We start from the raw sequence: 15,946 nt of genomic DNA on the forward strand, positions 1-15,946 counted from the left end.
GTGGAGATGGGACCCTGGCCTCTCCAAGACCAGCTGTCTGTTTGACGATTTTGTTCAAAGATTATGTCCATGGGTTTGCAGAACGAGGAAGCTAGAGCTCAGGGAGTCTTCTTGTCCACTCTGTTGTCCTGAAAGGGGCAGTGAGTGTCACACAGGTAAGCCACACTTGGTATCATCTTTAGTATCTGCCTAGGAGGCATCTGGGTCACCAGGAATAGGTTCAGGTAGAGTTTCCCATAGGGAGGCCTGTCAGGTTTACCTACTTAGAAGATGGTGAGCCTTCACACTGGGTATCTGGGGCTTCTACCAGAGTCCCACCTGCCTTTATTTGTCCTTCAAATGGCCTTGGCCCTTCCAACTCACCATCTTCTGCTTAGGAAGTGCTCAGCTAATGCAATTGTCTTCTGGGCTGCTGTACAACTTTAGTATGTATAGCCGCATCCCGCTCCCCATGGTAATGTAGATGAGACCCTCTGCTACTGTGTAATAAGGAGATGCGAGCCAGTCTCACTGAGAATGCAAGACTCCCAAGACATCCCTGTGTGTGGAGGAGCTGAGCAATGCGACGAGGGCTTTGCCAGCTCAGCCCTCTGGTTTTTGTTAAGATGTCTTTTGTGCTGGGGAGATGGCTCAGTGGGTAAAGTGCTGTGGCACAGGCCTGAGGACCTGAGTTCAGATCCCGAGAAGGGCATGGAAAACCAGGTGCGACGACACATACCCGTAAGTCCAGCACTAGCAGGTAGCAGAGACAGGTGGATTCTGGGAGCTCATTGACCTGCTAGCCTAGCTGAACTGGTGTCCTCTAGGTTCATGAGAGGACCTTGTCTAAAAAATAATAATTTGGGACGGCGGTGGTGGCACACATCTTTAATCCTAGCACTGAGGTGGCACAGGCAGGTGGATCTCTGTGAGTTTGAGGCCAGCTGGTCTACAAGAGCTAGCTCCAGGACAGGCTCTAAAGTTACACAAATGAAACCCTGTTTTGAAACTCAATAATAGTAATAATGTGGCCTATAAAATGCCTTAACAAGTATTTGTCACCGAAACTGATGACCTGAATTCAATCCTCAGAACCTACAGGGTGGAAGGACAAAATGACTCCCAAAAGCTGTCCTCAGACCTCCACACATAGGCTGTGGCACGACACACTGAGTACATGTATAAAAATGTGGAAATGTCTTGAGGAATATAGCTGAATTAAGCCCCTGTCCTCCACATGTGCACACACAGGGAGTACACCCAAGCACATGTGCACACACATGCAAAACAGACATAATAATTTTTCACTCTTCTTTGTTAGACCTCCTCTTATCTCTGTACCCTTACATGAAACCTCTTCTTCACTACACATTTATCTAACTTACTGTAACATTTCTCCTGCTTAAGGATTTCCCCTGGTTGATAATGATTTGAGGTAACTAAAAGGTAGCTGTGGTATAGGAAAGGCTTGAATAATCACCCTGCAAACCCTTGTTCTCAAAGTGGTGGATGTGCCCATAGCCCAGAGACACCTGCTACTCCTCTGTGAAGACAGGAAGGCTTATAGGAAGATCTGTGGGCCCATGGATGGTCCAATCTCTCATCATACTGGCAAGATCATTGCATCTCCTGACCCCTGGGATATGGGGAAATGAACTGGGCAAGCATGGGTGTGGGTGGGTGTGGTAGCCTTGTGCCCACATGGAGCGGGAGGGGGACTAGTCCAGTAGGCCTGAGCTAGGGTACTGGGACTACTTTTGGCTGTATTGAAAGCCTTTGTAGGGAAAGTCCCTGAGGTGAGTGAGCTCTGGTCTCCCCCTTCACCTCCTACAGCAGGGAAGCCAGGCCTTGCTGGCTAAAAGAAGGGGGCAAGTGGGAAGGTGAGGAGGCACAGAGCTGGAGGCATCTACAGTTTCCTTCCCTCAACCCTTGATTCTCCAGGAAGGCCATTGTCATCTGTGGGACTCTTGGCATTGTCCTCTTCTGTTAGCCATGGGTAGTAGACTTGGACTTGGATGTAGAGAGGCAGTCTGTCAACCCACGAATCACAGTGTTACCTGGCCGAGACATAGGTTGTCAAAGTGTGAATGATGTTTATCTTTCGTAGGCGCTGTAGCCGGGACAACTCTCTGAAGAGCAGCATGGAACCGTGTGATAGAGAACAACCAGGAAGGAGCTCTCAGGGCTCAGGGTGCTGCCCACTACCGGCTCTTGGACAACCAGACTATGACCGGAGAAGATACTCCAAGAATCATCTCATCATTTAGAAAGACTATCTCTCATTCCTGACCCCAAACCCCCACCTTTGCCCCTCTCAGATTTAGGGCAGCCCCGGAAGTCACCTCTGACAGGCACTGATAAGAAGTACCCCCTAATGAAGCAGCGTGGGGTTCTACTCTGACATCCTCAGTCCTGGAACCTTAGACCAACTTGGGGTGAGTGTGGCTGTCCCTTGCCAGCTTTAATCCCTTCCAGGTGGGTTCTATTCACTCATCTTTTTGTCCCACTCAGTGTCAATCCATTGGTCCATTTAGCTACGTGACTGTACCTATGTATCTGTCCATCATCCATTTGCCCTACCACCCACCTAGCTCATCCATGCTTCAGGTCACCATTATCAGTTTATTGCTATGCTCTTCCTATACGCCAGGACCCAGGGCTAAGCACTGGAGACAGAGTAAGATACGACATTCACATCCCCGCTGTGATGGCCTTCGGAAGTTCCCCAGTACCAGCTCTGGTTAAGAAGGGGTTTGTGAGCCGGGCAGCGGTTGGCGCACGCCTTTAATCCCAGCACTCGGGAGGCAGAGGCAGGCGGATCTCTGTGAGTTCGAGACCAGCCTGGTCTACAAGAGCTAGTTCCAGGACAGGCTCCAAAGCTACAGAGAAAACCCTGTCTCGAAAAAAAACCTAAAAAAAAAAAAAAAAAAAAGAAGGGGTTTTGTGGACGAGGCAGCATTCTGCTGAGATCTAAAAGCTAGCAATTTACTTGCTGGATATAGATAGGGGCTGAAAGAACATGTCGAGCAGGGAGAATGCAGGTTGGAAGACCCTGGGATCTGAGAGAAGGCGCAGCCGGGGTACAGAAAGTGCATGTAGAATGTAAACAGAGAGATCAGGATGATGCCTGGGGCCTGGAGGGAGATGGGAAGGAAGCTAGAAGAGGGTTCCCAGAGCTCTGTAGGCTCCAAGCAGCCTTAGAGAGATTTTAGGCAGGGAAAGACTGGAGAAAGCAGCGAGGATGCACTGGTACCCGGCTCACCAGTAGTGCCAGAGGGCTCCTGGGAAAGGAAATAGCCAGCGACAACTCCTGGCTTTGCAGTTTCGACACATGCTGCGGTGTTCTCTGGAAGGAACTATGCTGGACTCAAACAGGGCAGCCAGGGTACCCCAGGTGACCTCAGTCTGTCATCCACCATAGAGTTGAACAATGTGTATAAGCTCACCCCCATACTTCTGGGATGCTCTCTGGTGGGCATTTGGGAAACACCCAGCCCTTAGAATCACCCCTGGGTCCTGACTGTCTGTGGGATGTTTGTACACACTCAAGGTTTTGTGCTTTGTTTCAGAATGTGTGTCGTGGCCCCCACATGTCCCAGAATTTGATTCGTAAAGCTGACCTTGACAAGTTTACCCCCAAAGGTCAGTACTGGGAGGTTTGGGCATATAGTGTTAATGGACATTCAGACTATCTCAGGCCTCAGGGGAATGGTCTCTTCCTGCAGAAAAGTCTTAGCTTCTTCAAGGGTGAAATAATATTAGTGAATTATGGAGCTTTGCAAAGACCCAGTTCACAGTAGTGCTTTGTCCTGACCCTCAAAGAAGCTGAGGGAGAGCCTGGCCTTGGGCTCCTGAGGGTCACAATTCTCTCTACTGGTCTAGTTTCAGTAGGGGTTTGAGTTTTCCTCATCCCTCAGAATGACTGTTGGGAAGCCAAGATCATGTTGAACTTTATCTGAAATGGAGCCTGGCACAGGTAGATGCCCGAGAGATCTTTCCTAATGGAGAGAGGACTGTCTGTGGGCTTTCACGGCAATCCTCAGAGCATGCCTGGAAGCAGGGAGAAGATGGCCTTAGCAGAGTCCAGGTAGAAGAAGGGATTTGTCCCCATTGTTTTCCTTCTTCAACAGACAATATATCCCTTCTGTCACACCTGATACCCCACAGTCACAGGCATCCATCCCTATATCTACCCCAAGAAAGGGCTTTGCTACTTCCTAACACTGTTCAAAATAGCTCTGTCAGTCCCCAAGTCTGTGAACCCCTTAAAATGGCCCAGAAATATATCACAACCATGGACATAATGTGTGTTCGTGTAAGGTCTAGCTCATTTTCAACCATCTCACAAGCACTTGGGATTCAGGAAATGGCGCTGAACCACGGGTCTCAGCCTGCAAAGGATGTGAATGGTGCCCCTCCCATCCATGTCAGAGTGGGCCATAGGGAAGGCCAGTGGCTCAGCAGCCTACTCACAGAATGAGAAGAAACATCCCAACAGGCCCCAGGGTGTGGTCAGGCACTGATAGAAATCTATTCAGTGACCCGAGGCCTCAGCAAATCTCAGACACTAGCCCAGGCTTCTGTGCGATCCCAAAGGATACCCCTAAAATTAGCTCATGTCTCTAACTGCTTTTTTACTCCAGAGAGGAGGTGGGGTCCCAGGAGGGAATCACCAGGGTCACACGAACATAGGGGAGAGTGGTAACCACATGGTTTTACTTTTACATTCTTCACCCCCTTTCTTTACCTATATGGTCTTGGTTCATCTGTGTTTCAGAATACCCCTGTCCTGGCTAGGATGATAGGCCAACCTACCTATGACTCTCTTCCCACTGTCTCCCTCTCCCAAAGGTATAGAATGGAAGCCTCTGTCTGTCATTGTCTAAATAGGGGCAGCAACCATTTGATGGTATAAGGGTTCCATAAAGGCCACTCCCTACAGTATCTGAAATGCCTCAGTCCTAGAAACAAGTCCAAAGAACATGTGGGGTTCAGGACTCTGGACATGTAACACACCGTGGGTGCCTGGGATTGAGTAGCAGGAAGGGACCCCACTTTATCTTCCTGTCCAGCCGTAACTGTCACTGTCACAAGGGTTTGCAGCTTGAGCATTGGTCCCCGGTATCAGAATAATTGGTAGCTTGTGAGGGAATGGGCAATGCTGACCTTGGACTGGCATAACAGCCCGCAGTTTCTCATTTCTCCCGACCCTGCCAAACACCAGGCAAAGCTAAGCACTCCACATGGCAGGACATGCCACCCTGCATCCTGTCTGAGGACATGCCTATGGGGTGGCTCAGAGTGGAGCTGTTGGTCCTGGCCTGAACCCTCAGCTGCTCATGTCTCCTCTACCCACAGTTGAATCATTCAAGGTTCCTGAGGGACTTCCCAGGAGCGCGTGGAGCAGCAGCGCATTGGCACCCCACGCGGCAGCATACTCAGACGGACTTCCCGCACCAGGCCTATGAACCCAAGGTTGCAGGTCCCATTCCATGTGCTGCCGGGGCCAGTGCCCTCGGAAGACTGAGATCGAAAGGTATGCCTTGAGGGCTGCAGAGGGGAACCTGTCCTGGAGGGGCAGCATTCGCCAGTCTCGAGGGGTGGGGCACTGCAGACCATGAAGTGACAAGCACCGCAGCAGGTGTATGTTAAGGGTGCGAACAACTCTCTCTTTTTTTAAAAAAAAAAAATAGGAACAAATGGCTTTCCTTGCTGTGGAATTTGGGAGGGTAGCAATTAAGTCAATGAAATGAAGCTGCCAGGGAAGCTAGAAGGGGCAGTTGGGGCCCGGGGGTCTTTACTGACATGCCTGAAGCTACCTCATAAGATGCCATCCCATGACTCTCCCTGCTCTAACTAGGAGGAAACAACAATATTTGCGCCTGGACATTCAGCAACTGTTGGCCAATGAGGGCATCGACTCCAACAAACTCATGCCCAGACATCCAGACCTGCAGCACCCGCAAACCATCGAACAGGGCCATGACCCACTCTTCCCCATATATCTCCATTGAAGGTGAGCTGCACTGCCATGCTTGCTGATATGTGGTGGTCCTGAACCCCAGGGGAAGCTCAAGGAGTCACATGACAAGGGGGACTCTCAACCTCAGCCATAGGCACTCATTTCTCACATGATGGAATAATCACAACTCACCCCAGTGTTTGTAGATCCTGGGTTGAAGCAGAAGTAGCTCCCAAACAAGTAAGTCATCATCTCCTCACTTCTTCCCTGGAATTGTTTACAGCCCATGTGCCTGCTCTGTACCCCCAGCCCTGGGCCACAGGCATCTGTAAGAAGCCAGGATGAAGTGTGTAGTAGGATCCCTGACCCCCTAATTAGAGCCCCTGATGATGGGAGCTTACAAAATGGGGAGAGGAGGATGTAGGAGGGATTTGGTACCAATTTCTCAAGATACAAACAGGGTAACTGAATCTGGGAGGAGGAGAAAGAGGGAGCATAGCCAGGCCCAGGCTCTTGATATCTTCTCCTCCCTTCCTCTGTGGCCCTGTGTATCCCTTGGCTGGAGCCCCTGTGGGAAGCAGAACTGACCAAGGTCACCCTCTGATAGCACCGAGTCTCTGTTGTTTCTGATCAGCATGGATTTGTCAATAAATCCCAGAGCTATCTCTCCCCCTTGGACCTGAGCTCAGTGTTTCCCCACAGGAGTCAAGAGAGCCCACGTCCTCCTCTGAGACCCTGGTCACCCTTGGACCGAGCCTTGAGTGATTTGGCTAGACATATATCCAGGGCAACACCCTTCGTTCAAACACTGGGGGTCAGTGGACGCAGCAGAGGTCTTACAGATCAGTCTAGTACTGCCTATAGCTAGCTACTGAGGCTGCAGAAGCCTCTGACATGCTCAGTCTTGCTTGGCCACTAGGGGAAACTGCTTCATTGGACAGTTGTCTGTTTTATTCAAGGTGTTTGATAATGAAGAGTTTGATTGCCGAACTCCCAAAGAGTGGCTCAACATGGGCTTGGAGCCAGGATCTGAAAACAGGAAAGCCTGTCCCTGGAAAAGCCCTTCTTCCCACCGATGACTTTCTGGGCCATGGTAAGCAGGACTACCCTGGGGTTGGGAAAACTGTCTTGTCCCAGCAACCCCTTGCCAAGACACTCAGTCTGCCCCGGGACCAGGTAACCAGGAGAGCTAAAGTCTCTGTTGAAGTTCCCCAGCTGTGACACAGACCAAGAATCTGGACATATAAGGCAGGGACGCAAAGACCAAGGACAGTGCTGTCAGGAGGACTGGGGATGGACAACAAAGAAACAAACTTTGGGAGGTTAGGAAAGATGGCTCAGTGGGTAAGACTGTTTGTTGCCCAAGCATGAGGACCTGTTTCAGATCCCCAGAATTCAGGTAAAAAGCAAAGTGTGGTGGGCACACCTATAACCACAGTACTAGGGATGTGGGTAGAGAGGGGGAGATCACATGGGCTTGCTAGTGCCAGCCTGATCAAGAGATGGTGAGTTCTGGGTTCAGTGAGATATCTGCTATCAAGGGGAGCAGGCAGAAAGCAACAGAGAAAGACACCTCTGTCCCTCGTGTATACACACACACTCACACACACACACACACGCACACACACACGCACACACACACACACGCGTGCGCACATGCACACACACACACACGCATGCACACACACATGGAAATGTTTAAGGGCACAGTTACAGACCATCCATCCATCCTCCCTGAAATCACTGTTCTTCTGCTCTCAGCAACTTCTCTTCCCTCCTGGGTTTTTGAGACAAGGTCTCTCCGTGTAGCCCTGGATGCCCTGGAACTCACTCTATAAACCAGGCTGGCCTAAAAATCATAGATCCACTTATCTCTGTCTCTCAAGAGCTGGGATTAAGGTGTGCCACACCACCCAGTTTCTGCTCTTTCTCTTGCGTGAACAGTACACTGTCACAGAGTTGCTCAGAGAGGCATGCATACACAGTTTGTCACATACATCCATGGTCACATTCACTATGTCCACACACCTTCCCCCTTCCTGGCAGGTGGTTGTATTCAAACACATTCCCTCCACACTGTCACACATCCACCCCACATCCTCATGTGTCTACCCCACGGTCATATCCTCCACGTGTCCTCATGTGTCTACCCCAGGGTCACATCCTCCACGTGTCCTCATGTGTTACCCCACGGTCACACGTCTACCACAACTGTCACACCCTTTCCATCATATATCCATCAGATGCCACCCACATCTGTTTACTGAGTTTCTGTCCGGGTTCCCACAGTCATTAAGTCCCAAAGAATCACACAGAGGTCTATATTAATGATAAACTGATTGGCCCATTAGCTCAGGCTTCTTATTAACTCTTATAACTTACATTTAGCCCATTATTCTTATCGGTGTTAGCCACACGGCTCAGTACCTTTTTCAGCGGTGTAGTCACATCTTGCTTCTTCACTTCTTCAGTGTCTGCACAGGACTGGGAAGGAATGGGCGTCCTTTCTCCTGTTCTCATTGACCCGCCTCTACTTCCTGTCTGGTTGTCTTGCCTATACTTCCTGCCTGGCTACTGGCCAATCAGTGTTTATTTAAAACATAATTGACAGACTATAGACAATTGCCCCCGCACCACACATCTGTTTACAAAATGCCTATGGTACCTCCATTGGCCTCTAATCTGTGGCCCAATGGGCACAGAAGCTCTCTTCAATTGCCTGCTGTTAGGAGCAGTGGCAGGGTGAACATACATGCACTGTGGCCTGCATGACTGGTCCTGTGCTGCCTTCATAGGAAGGTTCCTCAGGCTGCTCTGTCCCCTCTCTGGGGTGGATGGTGATGTGTGGAGTGAGTAGTTCCAGTTATCCAGGCATCAGGTGGAAGGCAGGACTAGATGAGCAAGAACAGGGCTAAGTGTGTATCCTCTGGGAGGCCCATGGCCATTCTCTGAGCAGGCTACAAATATGTTTCATTTGAAAAATGAAATAATATATTAATACTGGAATCAATTTATCTGAAGCAGACAAGAAGCCCTGAATGTTCCCTTTACTTTGGACTTAAACTACAGAAATGTTTAACTAAATTGATTCCAGTTCTCCAGTTCCTGGCAATTAAACCATAGAGAATGGGACGAATTAACCTTAAATGTGCTGATTCCAGCCTCCTCGCTTCACTGGGGCCTGGCCTTGAGCCAGGTACACTAAAGCAAAGAGGGGGCTCACAGGGAGCATCTGTCAGGGACCTCATATTTTGCCTGGTAGTCTCTTGGGACAGATTTTCCTATAAGTTGAGCCAGATAAAGATTATTTTTTCAAAAAGGAAACATCCCAGGAAGAGAGAAAAGCAAAGTAGAACCAGAGAGGTGAAGGGCACACGGCGGTGGCTTCCTTGATATCTGATGTCAGAGGCAAGTGCCATCTTTCTGGAATTCCAGCCTTCCTTCCTTAACCCAAGCTGGAGAACCCATCAGCTTATTTTAAGCCATTCCATGTGGAGAAGTTCTCTGCAGGCTACTGTGTGTGCATCTTACTTCTTCAATAACGTATTTAATACCAACTATGCTCCAATCTCTGTCCTGAGTTCAAGTCTTCAGCTGTGCTTAAGGTGGGACAAAAATGGCTCCTGGACTTGGGGAGCCGACAGCAGCATAACCAAGAATAGCTGGTTAGAGAGCATGTCGGGCAAAAGATGCTATGTGCAGTAGAGGTAGGTGCTTCTCCAGGGACAAATCATCAGGTAGAGGTCATGGCCGGTGCAAAGGGCCTGAGGTAGAGCAAGCCCAGAAGTTACATGGATAGGCAGATACATGGTATATGAGCAGAGCAGACTTCTTGACCCTGCCCTGCCCTGCCCTGCCCTGCCCTGCCCTGCCCTGCCCTGTCCTGTCATATAGTGGTCAGTGGCTCTATATCCAGAGGTGTCTCGGTCACCTTAAAAAGGTCATCTAACTTCACCCATGATGACCACTTGTGGTCCTGAACAGTTTTATTTCTGATTTTTGTTTTATTTTCTTTATGAATATTTTGCCTGCGTGAATATCTGTGCACCATGTATGTGTGTGTGTGCACCTGGTGCCCTTAGAGGCCAGAAAAACATGTCAGATCCCCTGAAATCAGCGTTACAGACAGTTGAGAGTTGTCGTGTGGGTCCTGGGAATTGAACCTCAATCCTCTGGAAGAGCAGCCAGTGCTCTTGGCTGCTGAGCCGTCTCTCCAGCCCCCAACTCCCTTTAAAAAGCTTTTCATTTTGAGGCAGGGTGTAACCGAGTTGCCACACCGTCCTTGCAGTCACATTGTAGCCCAGTCTGGCCCTGAACTTTTGGCATACCAGTGTGTCCCAGAGTGGCTAGGACTGCAGGCATGTGCCACCTGGCTCTGCACTCCACAGGACAGGTTCTTGTTTGGCAACACCTTTCATGGTTCCCCATTTACCTGTGTCTTTCTCCACTCTGGTAAGGGTTGTACCCCAAGGCCTAGTCTTTCTGGAACCTCCTGTGACTGAGGCTTTCTCAGAGGTCAGTTCATCTGGGAGGAAGCAGATGAAAGCTGGAGCTAGAAAGGGTATCCTGGGAAGAGACACCAGTGTAGCCACCTCTGAGCTCTGCTTCCAACATTGGCTGCCACACTCAGAAATCCTTCTCTTTTAGAGGACCCCAAGAATCAGAACCTGGACTATAGGTGGTGTGATGTTGGCGTCCTGGACTACGACGAAGAAAAGAAACTGTACTTGGTGCAGAAAACTGACAAGAAAGGCTTGGTGCGCAATGATATGGGATGCCCATCATGATGGAGGCGTCACCCCCAACGGTACAAACTCCATGCCTTTCCCGGGTAGATCCCAGCTCAAGCGTGGCCCAGCCTGTGACTATAGCCCAACCCCACCAGCTCAGTTTTACCTAACTGAGTTTATTAGCCAGGTCCTGTCCCCTGACCAGTTTGAAGCAGAAGACCTGGAGAAGGCAGGGGGCCACTCACTAGCCTGTGGGCTGTAAGCAGCTGGCCCAGTAGCTTTCAGTGTAGTATCATAAAGGAAACCAAGTTAGTCATGTTTGCTCTGGAGCATGGACGAAGGGAATAGCCACCTGGATGGCCACCCCTGTGTAACTCCTGCCAGGGCATAGCTCTTTACAATTTACAAGTATTTTCACATGCATCCATTATACCTTATGAGGTGGGCAGAGCAGGAAATGGCATTTGACTGCGAGGAGCGCCAGACCCTATGATAACAATGACAACTTGCTCAGAGGCAACAGCTGAGGCAGAGCCAGCCAGAACCCAGTACTGCAGCCCAGAGTGCCTGAATATGTGTCCCTTTCACCTTCTCACCCACCCTCAGGAAGGCCACCTCTTCTGGTCTCCCAGTACTGGGTGCCGCGAATCCAGCTGCTCTTCTGTGCTGAAGATCCTCGGCGTGTTCACACAGCGCGTGGTCCAGGCCAACGCTCTGCGCAAGAACACAGAGGCGCTGTTACTGTACAACCTGTATGTGGACTGCATGCCGACTGAGGGCCGGCGGGTCATCAACGAGCAGAGCCTGAGCAAGATAAAGCAATGGGCTTTGAGCACACCGCGCATGCGCAAAGGGCCGCAGTGAGTCCGGGTGCTGCAGCCTCCCTGAACGTTTCTATGGGGGGTAGTGTTGCCAGGGCACAGAGTAACCGCTGACATATCTCTGCGGGGGTGATGTCTTAGTTGGTTGCTTCTGTTGCTGGGGTGAAACGCCATGACCAAAGCAACTTGGAGAGGAAAGGGTTTGTTTCATCTTGTCCTTCTGAGCCCATCACTGAGGGAAGTCAAGGCAGGAACAGGAATCCGGAGGCAAGATTGCTGCTTCCTGGCTTGCTCTCATTGGCTTGCTCAACCTGATTTTTTATACAGCTTAGGACCACTTGTTCATGGGTGGGCGAAATTCACTCACAGCAATCATTAATCAAGAAAACATCCTAAACCATGCGGTGGTGGCACACGCCTTTAATCCCAGTACTCTGGAGGCAGAGGCAGGCGGATCTCTGTGAGTTCCAAGGCCAGCCTGGTCTACAAGAACAGTTCTAGGACAGGTTCCAAAAGCTACAGAGAAACCCTGTCTCAAAAAACCAAAATAAAACATCCTACAGACCTTGCCAACAGGCAGTCTGATGGAGGCATTCTTCAATTGAGGTTTTCTCTTTGCATATATCTCTAGCTTGTATCAAGTTGGCACAGGTGACTTGCTGTCCAGTTCCCTCACTGTAGATAGAGCCATACGGACTCATGAATTCTTGTTATGTTTGAAAAGGTTAGAGCTCACTGACGCTTTCTTTCTACTGTCCATGATGACGCATGACCTCCTCAGGCTAACCCTGTGACTTTTTGCTATGCCCTATCAATACTTTGAGTATGCTCCTACTTCCTGGCATAGCAGGAAGTCCTAGGCTTAATTTGTATCTTCCCATATCCAGTCTTGAAACTGCCTTTAAAAAAGAAAAACCTTTTTAAATGTTGTTTTATGTGTGTGAGTACCATGCTCATATGTGTATGCCACATGTGTGTGCCTGGTGTCTGTGGGGACCACACGTGGGAACCAGAGTCCCTAGAGCTGGAGTTACAGACAGTTGTGACCTGCCATGTGAGTGCTGGGAAGTGAACCAGGTCCCCAAATAGGCTCTTTCTCCAAGAAGCCCCTGTTGCTTTTAGTGGGGGAGTTCAGAAGCCAAGACTTAGGCATTAAATGTATTGCCGCAAGTTCCTTAGAGCAGACATGGTCAAGGGAAAATGTTTTTCTGGACACAATTAATCTTATATCTAGCACCTCTACCTCTCCTTGTTTTCTCTGTGTCGATCTGTTTTCTTCAAGCCTGAGCCCAATGATACCTTCAGATTGACTCAGATGCCACGTGGCTCATTCTCACTTTGACATACTTGTGACTTTCTTCACCTGAAGAAAATTGGTTCCCATTGTTTAACACAGTTGGCTTATATGGCCAGTCCTTGACTACACCAAAAGCAGCTTTGAATGGGTCGTGCCAGTTAGGAAAAGATAACTCAGTACAGTTTCTAAATTTCATTTGTTCTGTTTTGAGACAGTCCTGAACTCATCATCCTTCTTCTACAACCACTCCAGTCGTGGGGTTACAGGCATGGGCCCATCACTGCAGTCCTGGGGTTACAGGCATGGGCCATCATCACTCCAGCACTGGGGTTACAGGCATGGACCATCACTCCCAGCTTCTCAATAGACATCCTGGCACTTGTATCCTTTTTCTCTCTTTAGGATGGGAGAATATAGTCAAAGTATTGTGTTCAAAGCTGATTTGATTTGATTTGATTCTTTCTCACCAATAGGATATTTATATATCTTATCAGATGTAGTTTAGCTTGATTATTTAATTTTTTAAGTTAAGATTTGAGAATTACATTTGGAGGGAGAGAAAGGGATGTATACATGCCACAGTACGTATAGGGGTCACAAGATGACTTTGGGTGTCTGTTCTCCTCCTTCTGCTATGTGGATTCTGGGAGTCAAATGCAAGTCATCAGGCTTGGTGACAACACCTTCACCCCCCGAGCCTCCCCACGGGCCCTCGGTTTATTTCTCCTACATATAAGCTATATTTGCATTCATAATTTATACTCTGTGGAGTGTATGAACCCGCTGACCTTCCTGTCTCCCTCTCTGTGGCAGGGTCCTGAGCACTTGAGCAGCCTGGCCAGAGAAGTGAGCCTGGACTATGAACGAACCATGAACAAGATCAACTTTGACCAGGATTGTCTCTTCTAAGCCAGACACATTCTCTTATGTGACTCTTCCCCAGAAAGAGGAAGAGAAGGTACCAGATCAAGGTGAGAGCCAGCGGACTCTGGCTGCCCACCCAGCCAGCTCGCCCACCCCTGCCTCTCTTTCTGTTCAGCCACTAAGGGCCTCATAAACCTAGTACTCCCTTGTGCTCACCCTGTCCCTAGACTTCATTTTTTGGCCAGATACCCAGGAAATCTTGTCCAAGGAACAGTGTGTCTGTCTGTCTGTCTGTCTGTGTGTGCACGCGCGCACGTGCGGTGCGCATACATGCTTCCCAATAATACAGAAGCCATAAGGTAAATCTGTACCAGGAAGCCATTGTCAAAAGTAGACATTAGGATCATGATAGTCAGATCCCAAAGGTATATAAGCCTTTCTTCCTTCAGTAACAAGAATAGAGTTGGCATTGCTACGGCTCCATGGACATGTAGAAGATCAAGTCTCAGAACAAACCCAAGAGTTCTCCTTGCTTTGAGCCCAGCCATACATGTGGAGTACATTTCCTGGTCACCAATTCCTGTGTGTGTTGTGCCTAAGATACAGGCTGGGATGTGGATAGCAGTCAATATCTTCCCTCTTTGGGGTCCCAGGGTAGGCTCCAGACCAGCCTCTGGCTTCATATATCATGGATAGAAGACAGGAAGGGGTCCACTAATGAACCTGGAGTGACTCTCAGGGCAGGTGATTCACTGTGGGCCTTGGGGGCTACTCCCAAAGGCTAGAGCAGGAAAAGACTGGTTCTGGGAATGAAGTGACTCCCCTGGGAAGGAAGCGGTTGTGTCCCCTCCATCAAGTACTCTAGATAAGTCCTGTCCTCAGTTTGTTCCAGGCAGGTCTGATGCTGGCTTTTGCCCCCACCTCTGCAGGGCTGGTGAGTATCCCTAAGTACCCCTTCCGGGAGCAAAAAGAGGATTTCACTTTTGTGTCCCTGCTCACTCGGCCAGAAGTCATCCACTAGCTCTGAGCAAGGTGCGAGCTGAATGCAACAAGGGTGACCTCCATGTCCCTGTTCCATTCAAGCCTCTCCAAGTACAGCCGCCTGGAGGAATTTGAGCAGATCCAGTCTCAAACCTTCTCCCAGGTACCTGAGCATCAGAGCATGGAGGAGTGGGGCCTTGAGCCCTTATGGGAACAACACAAGCATCAGGGCCTGCTGGAGTGGGGCAAGGGTGGAGCAAGGATGGAGCAAGGGTAGAGCTCGTCTTGCAAGGCAAGGAGAATCAGGGTGGGCTTCTGTTCCAGTCCCTCTGAGCCAGCCCTGGTGGCCTTAGGGCAGATCTCCTATCTTAAAGGAGCGCAGGAACCACACCCCAGGGTGTGAGAGCAGGCTGCAGCCTCTCTCCACTCAGTTCGGTCTTCCTTTCACATCTGTGTGCTCCCTGTCTGCCTCCTCCTCCTCTATGTGTCTGCCTCTTTGCCATGGCTGTTTCTGAGTCCCTCCAAGCAGCTCTGGACCCCCAGAAGTCACACTGAGGGTATTGGTCCACAGAGCTTGGCCACAAGCTGTAGGGGATTCCCCCTCCATTGTCATATGGGTCTCGAGTAATCTTTGAGCATAGTAGTTGTGGACGATGGGTCCCTGAGGTGGCTTTTTGATGGCATCTGTGTCTACTTCAGGTGCAGGATGTTTCTCAAGGATAGCTGGATCAGCACACTGAAAGTAGCCATGCGAAGCAGCCTCCGAGACATGAGCAAGGGCTGGTACAACCTTTATGAGACCAACTGGGAGGTCTATCTCATGTCAAAGCTGCGCAAGCTGATGGAGCTCATCAAGTACATGCTACAGGACCGCTGCGCTTCCTGGTGCAGGACTCACTGAGCAGCTTCTCGCAGTTCATTGGCGATGCTTGCTGCAGTGTGCTTGACTGCACAGATGACATTGCCCTGGGGCGAAGACCTTGTCAACAGCCCTACAGGTGGGTCCTGGTGGGCAGAGGCACTGGGGAGATGACTTCGTTGGGCAACTAGTGGCCGGGTATCCAACTCACCAGGTCTTGACATCAGAGTTTGACCTCTCTAGGTTACCTAGAAGTGTTACACTGTGAGCTCTGGCTTACATTCTGGTGATGATCATTCATGCAGTCCCCTTTGAGTTGCTTTGATAAAACTAACCACTTACCATGAACCAGATGTTGGTCTTAGGGGGACTCTGAGATGCGTTTTCACTGTATCTTACTTCAGCGTAAGGCAGGCATGGCAAGATATCTAATAGTTGCTATCATTGCCAATT

General features: G+C 49.7%; 1 protein-coding gene across 1 annotated transcript in view; it reads left to right on the plus strand.

The window, feature by feature from the left end:
- Positions 1–2,120: 2,120 nt before the first annotated feature.
- Dnah1 (dynein axonemal heavy chain 1) overlaps positions 2,121–15,946 on the plus strand; it is a 61,318-nt gene continuing 47,492 nt past the window's right edge. The window contains 24 exon segments of the mRNA XM_038349101.1: positions 2,121–2,207; positions 2,210–2,365; positions 2,367–2,414; positions 3,549–3,621; positions 5,338–5,366; positions 5,369–5,399; positions 5,402–5,457; positions 5,459–5,482; positions 5,484–5,515; positions 5,840–5,989; positions 6,894–6,981; positions 6,983–7,034; positions 10,589–10,724; positions 10,726–10,748; positions 11,278–11,351; positions 11,353–11,541; positions 13,612–13,683; positions 13,685–13,760; positions 14,583–14,668; positions 14,671–14,706; positions 14,708–14,805; positions 15,340–15,503; positions 15,506–15,594; positions 15,596–15,632. Coding sequence (XP_038205029.1) covers positions 2,121–2,207; positions 2,210–2,365; positions 2,367–2,414; positions 3,549–3,621; positions 5,338–5,366; positions 5,369–5,399; positions 5,402–5,457; positions 5,459–5,482; positions 5,484–5,515; positions 5,840–5,989; positions 6,894–6,981; positions 6,983–7,034; positions 10,589–10,724; positions 10,726–10,748; positions 11,278–11,351; positions 11,353–11,541; positions 13,612–13,683; positions 13,685–13,760; positions 14,583–14,668; positions 14,671–14,706; positions 14,708–14,805; positions 15,340–15,503; positions 15,506–15,594; positions 15,596–15,632 — 1,906 coding nt within the window.

The sequence above is a fragment of the Arvicola amphibius genome, chromosome 12 (genome assembly GCF_903992535.2).
Source record: "Arvicola amphibius chromosome 12, mArvAmp1.2, whole genome shotgun sequence".
NCBI classification, from domain to species: domain Eukaryota; kingdom Metazoa; phylum Chordata; class Mammalia; order Rodentia; family Cricetidae; genus Arvicola; species Arvicola amphibius.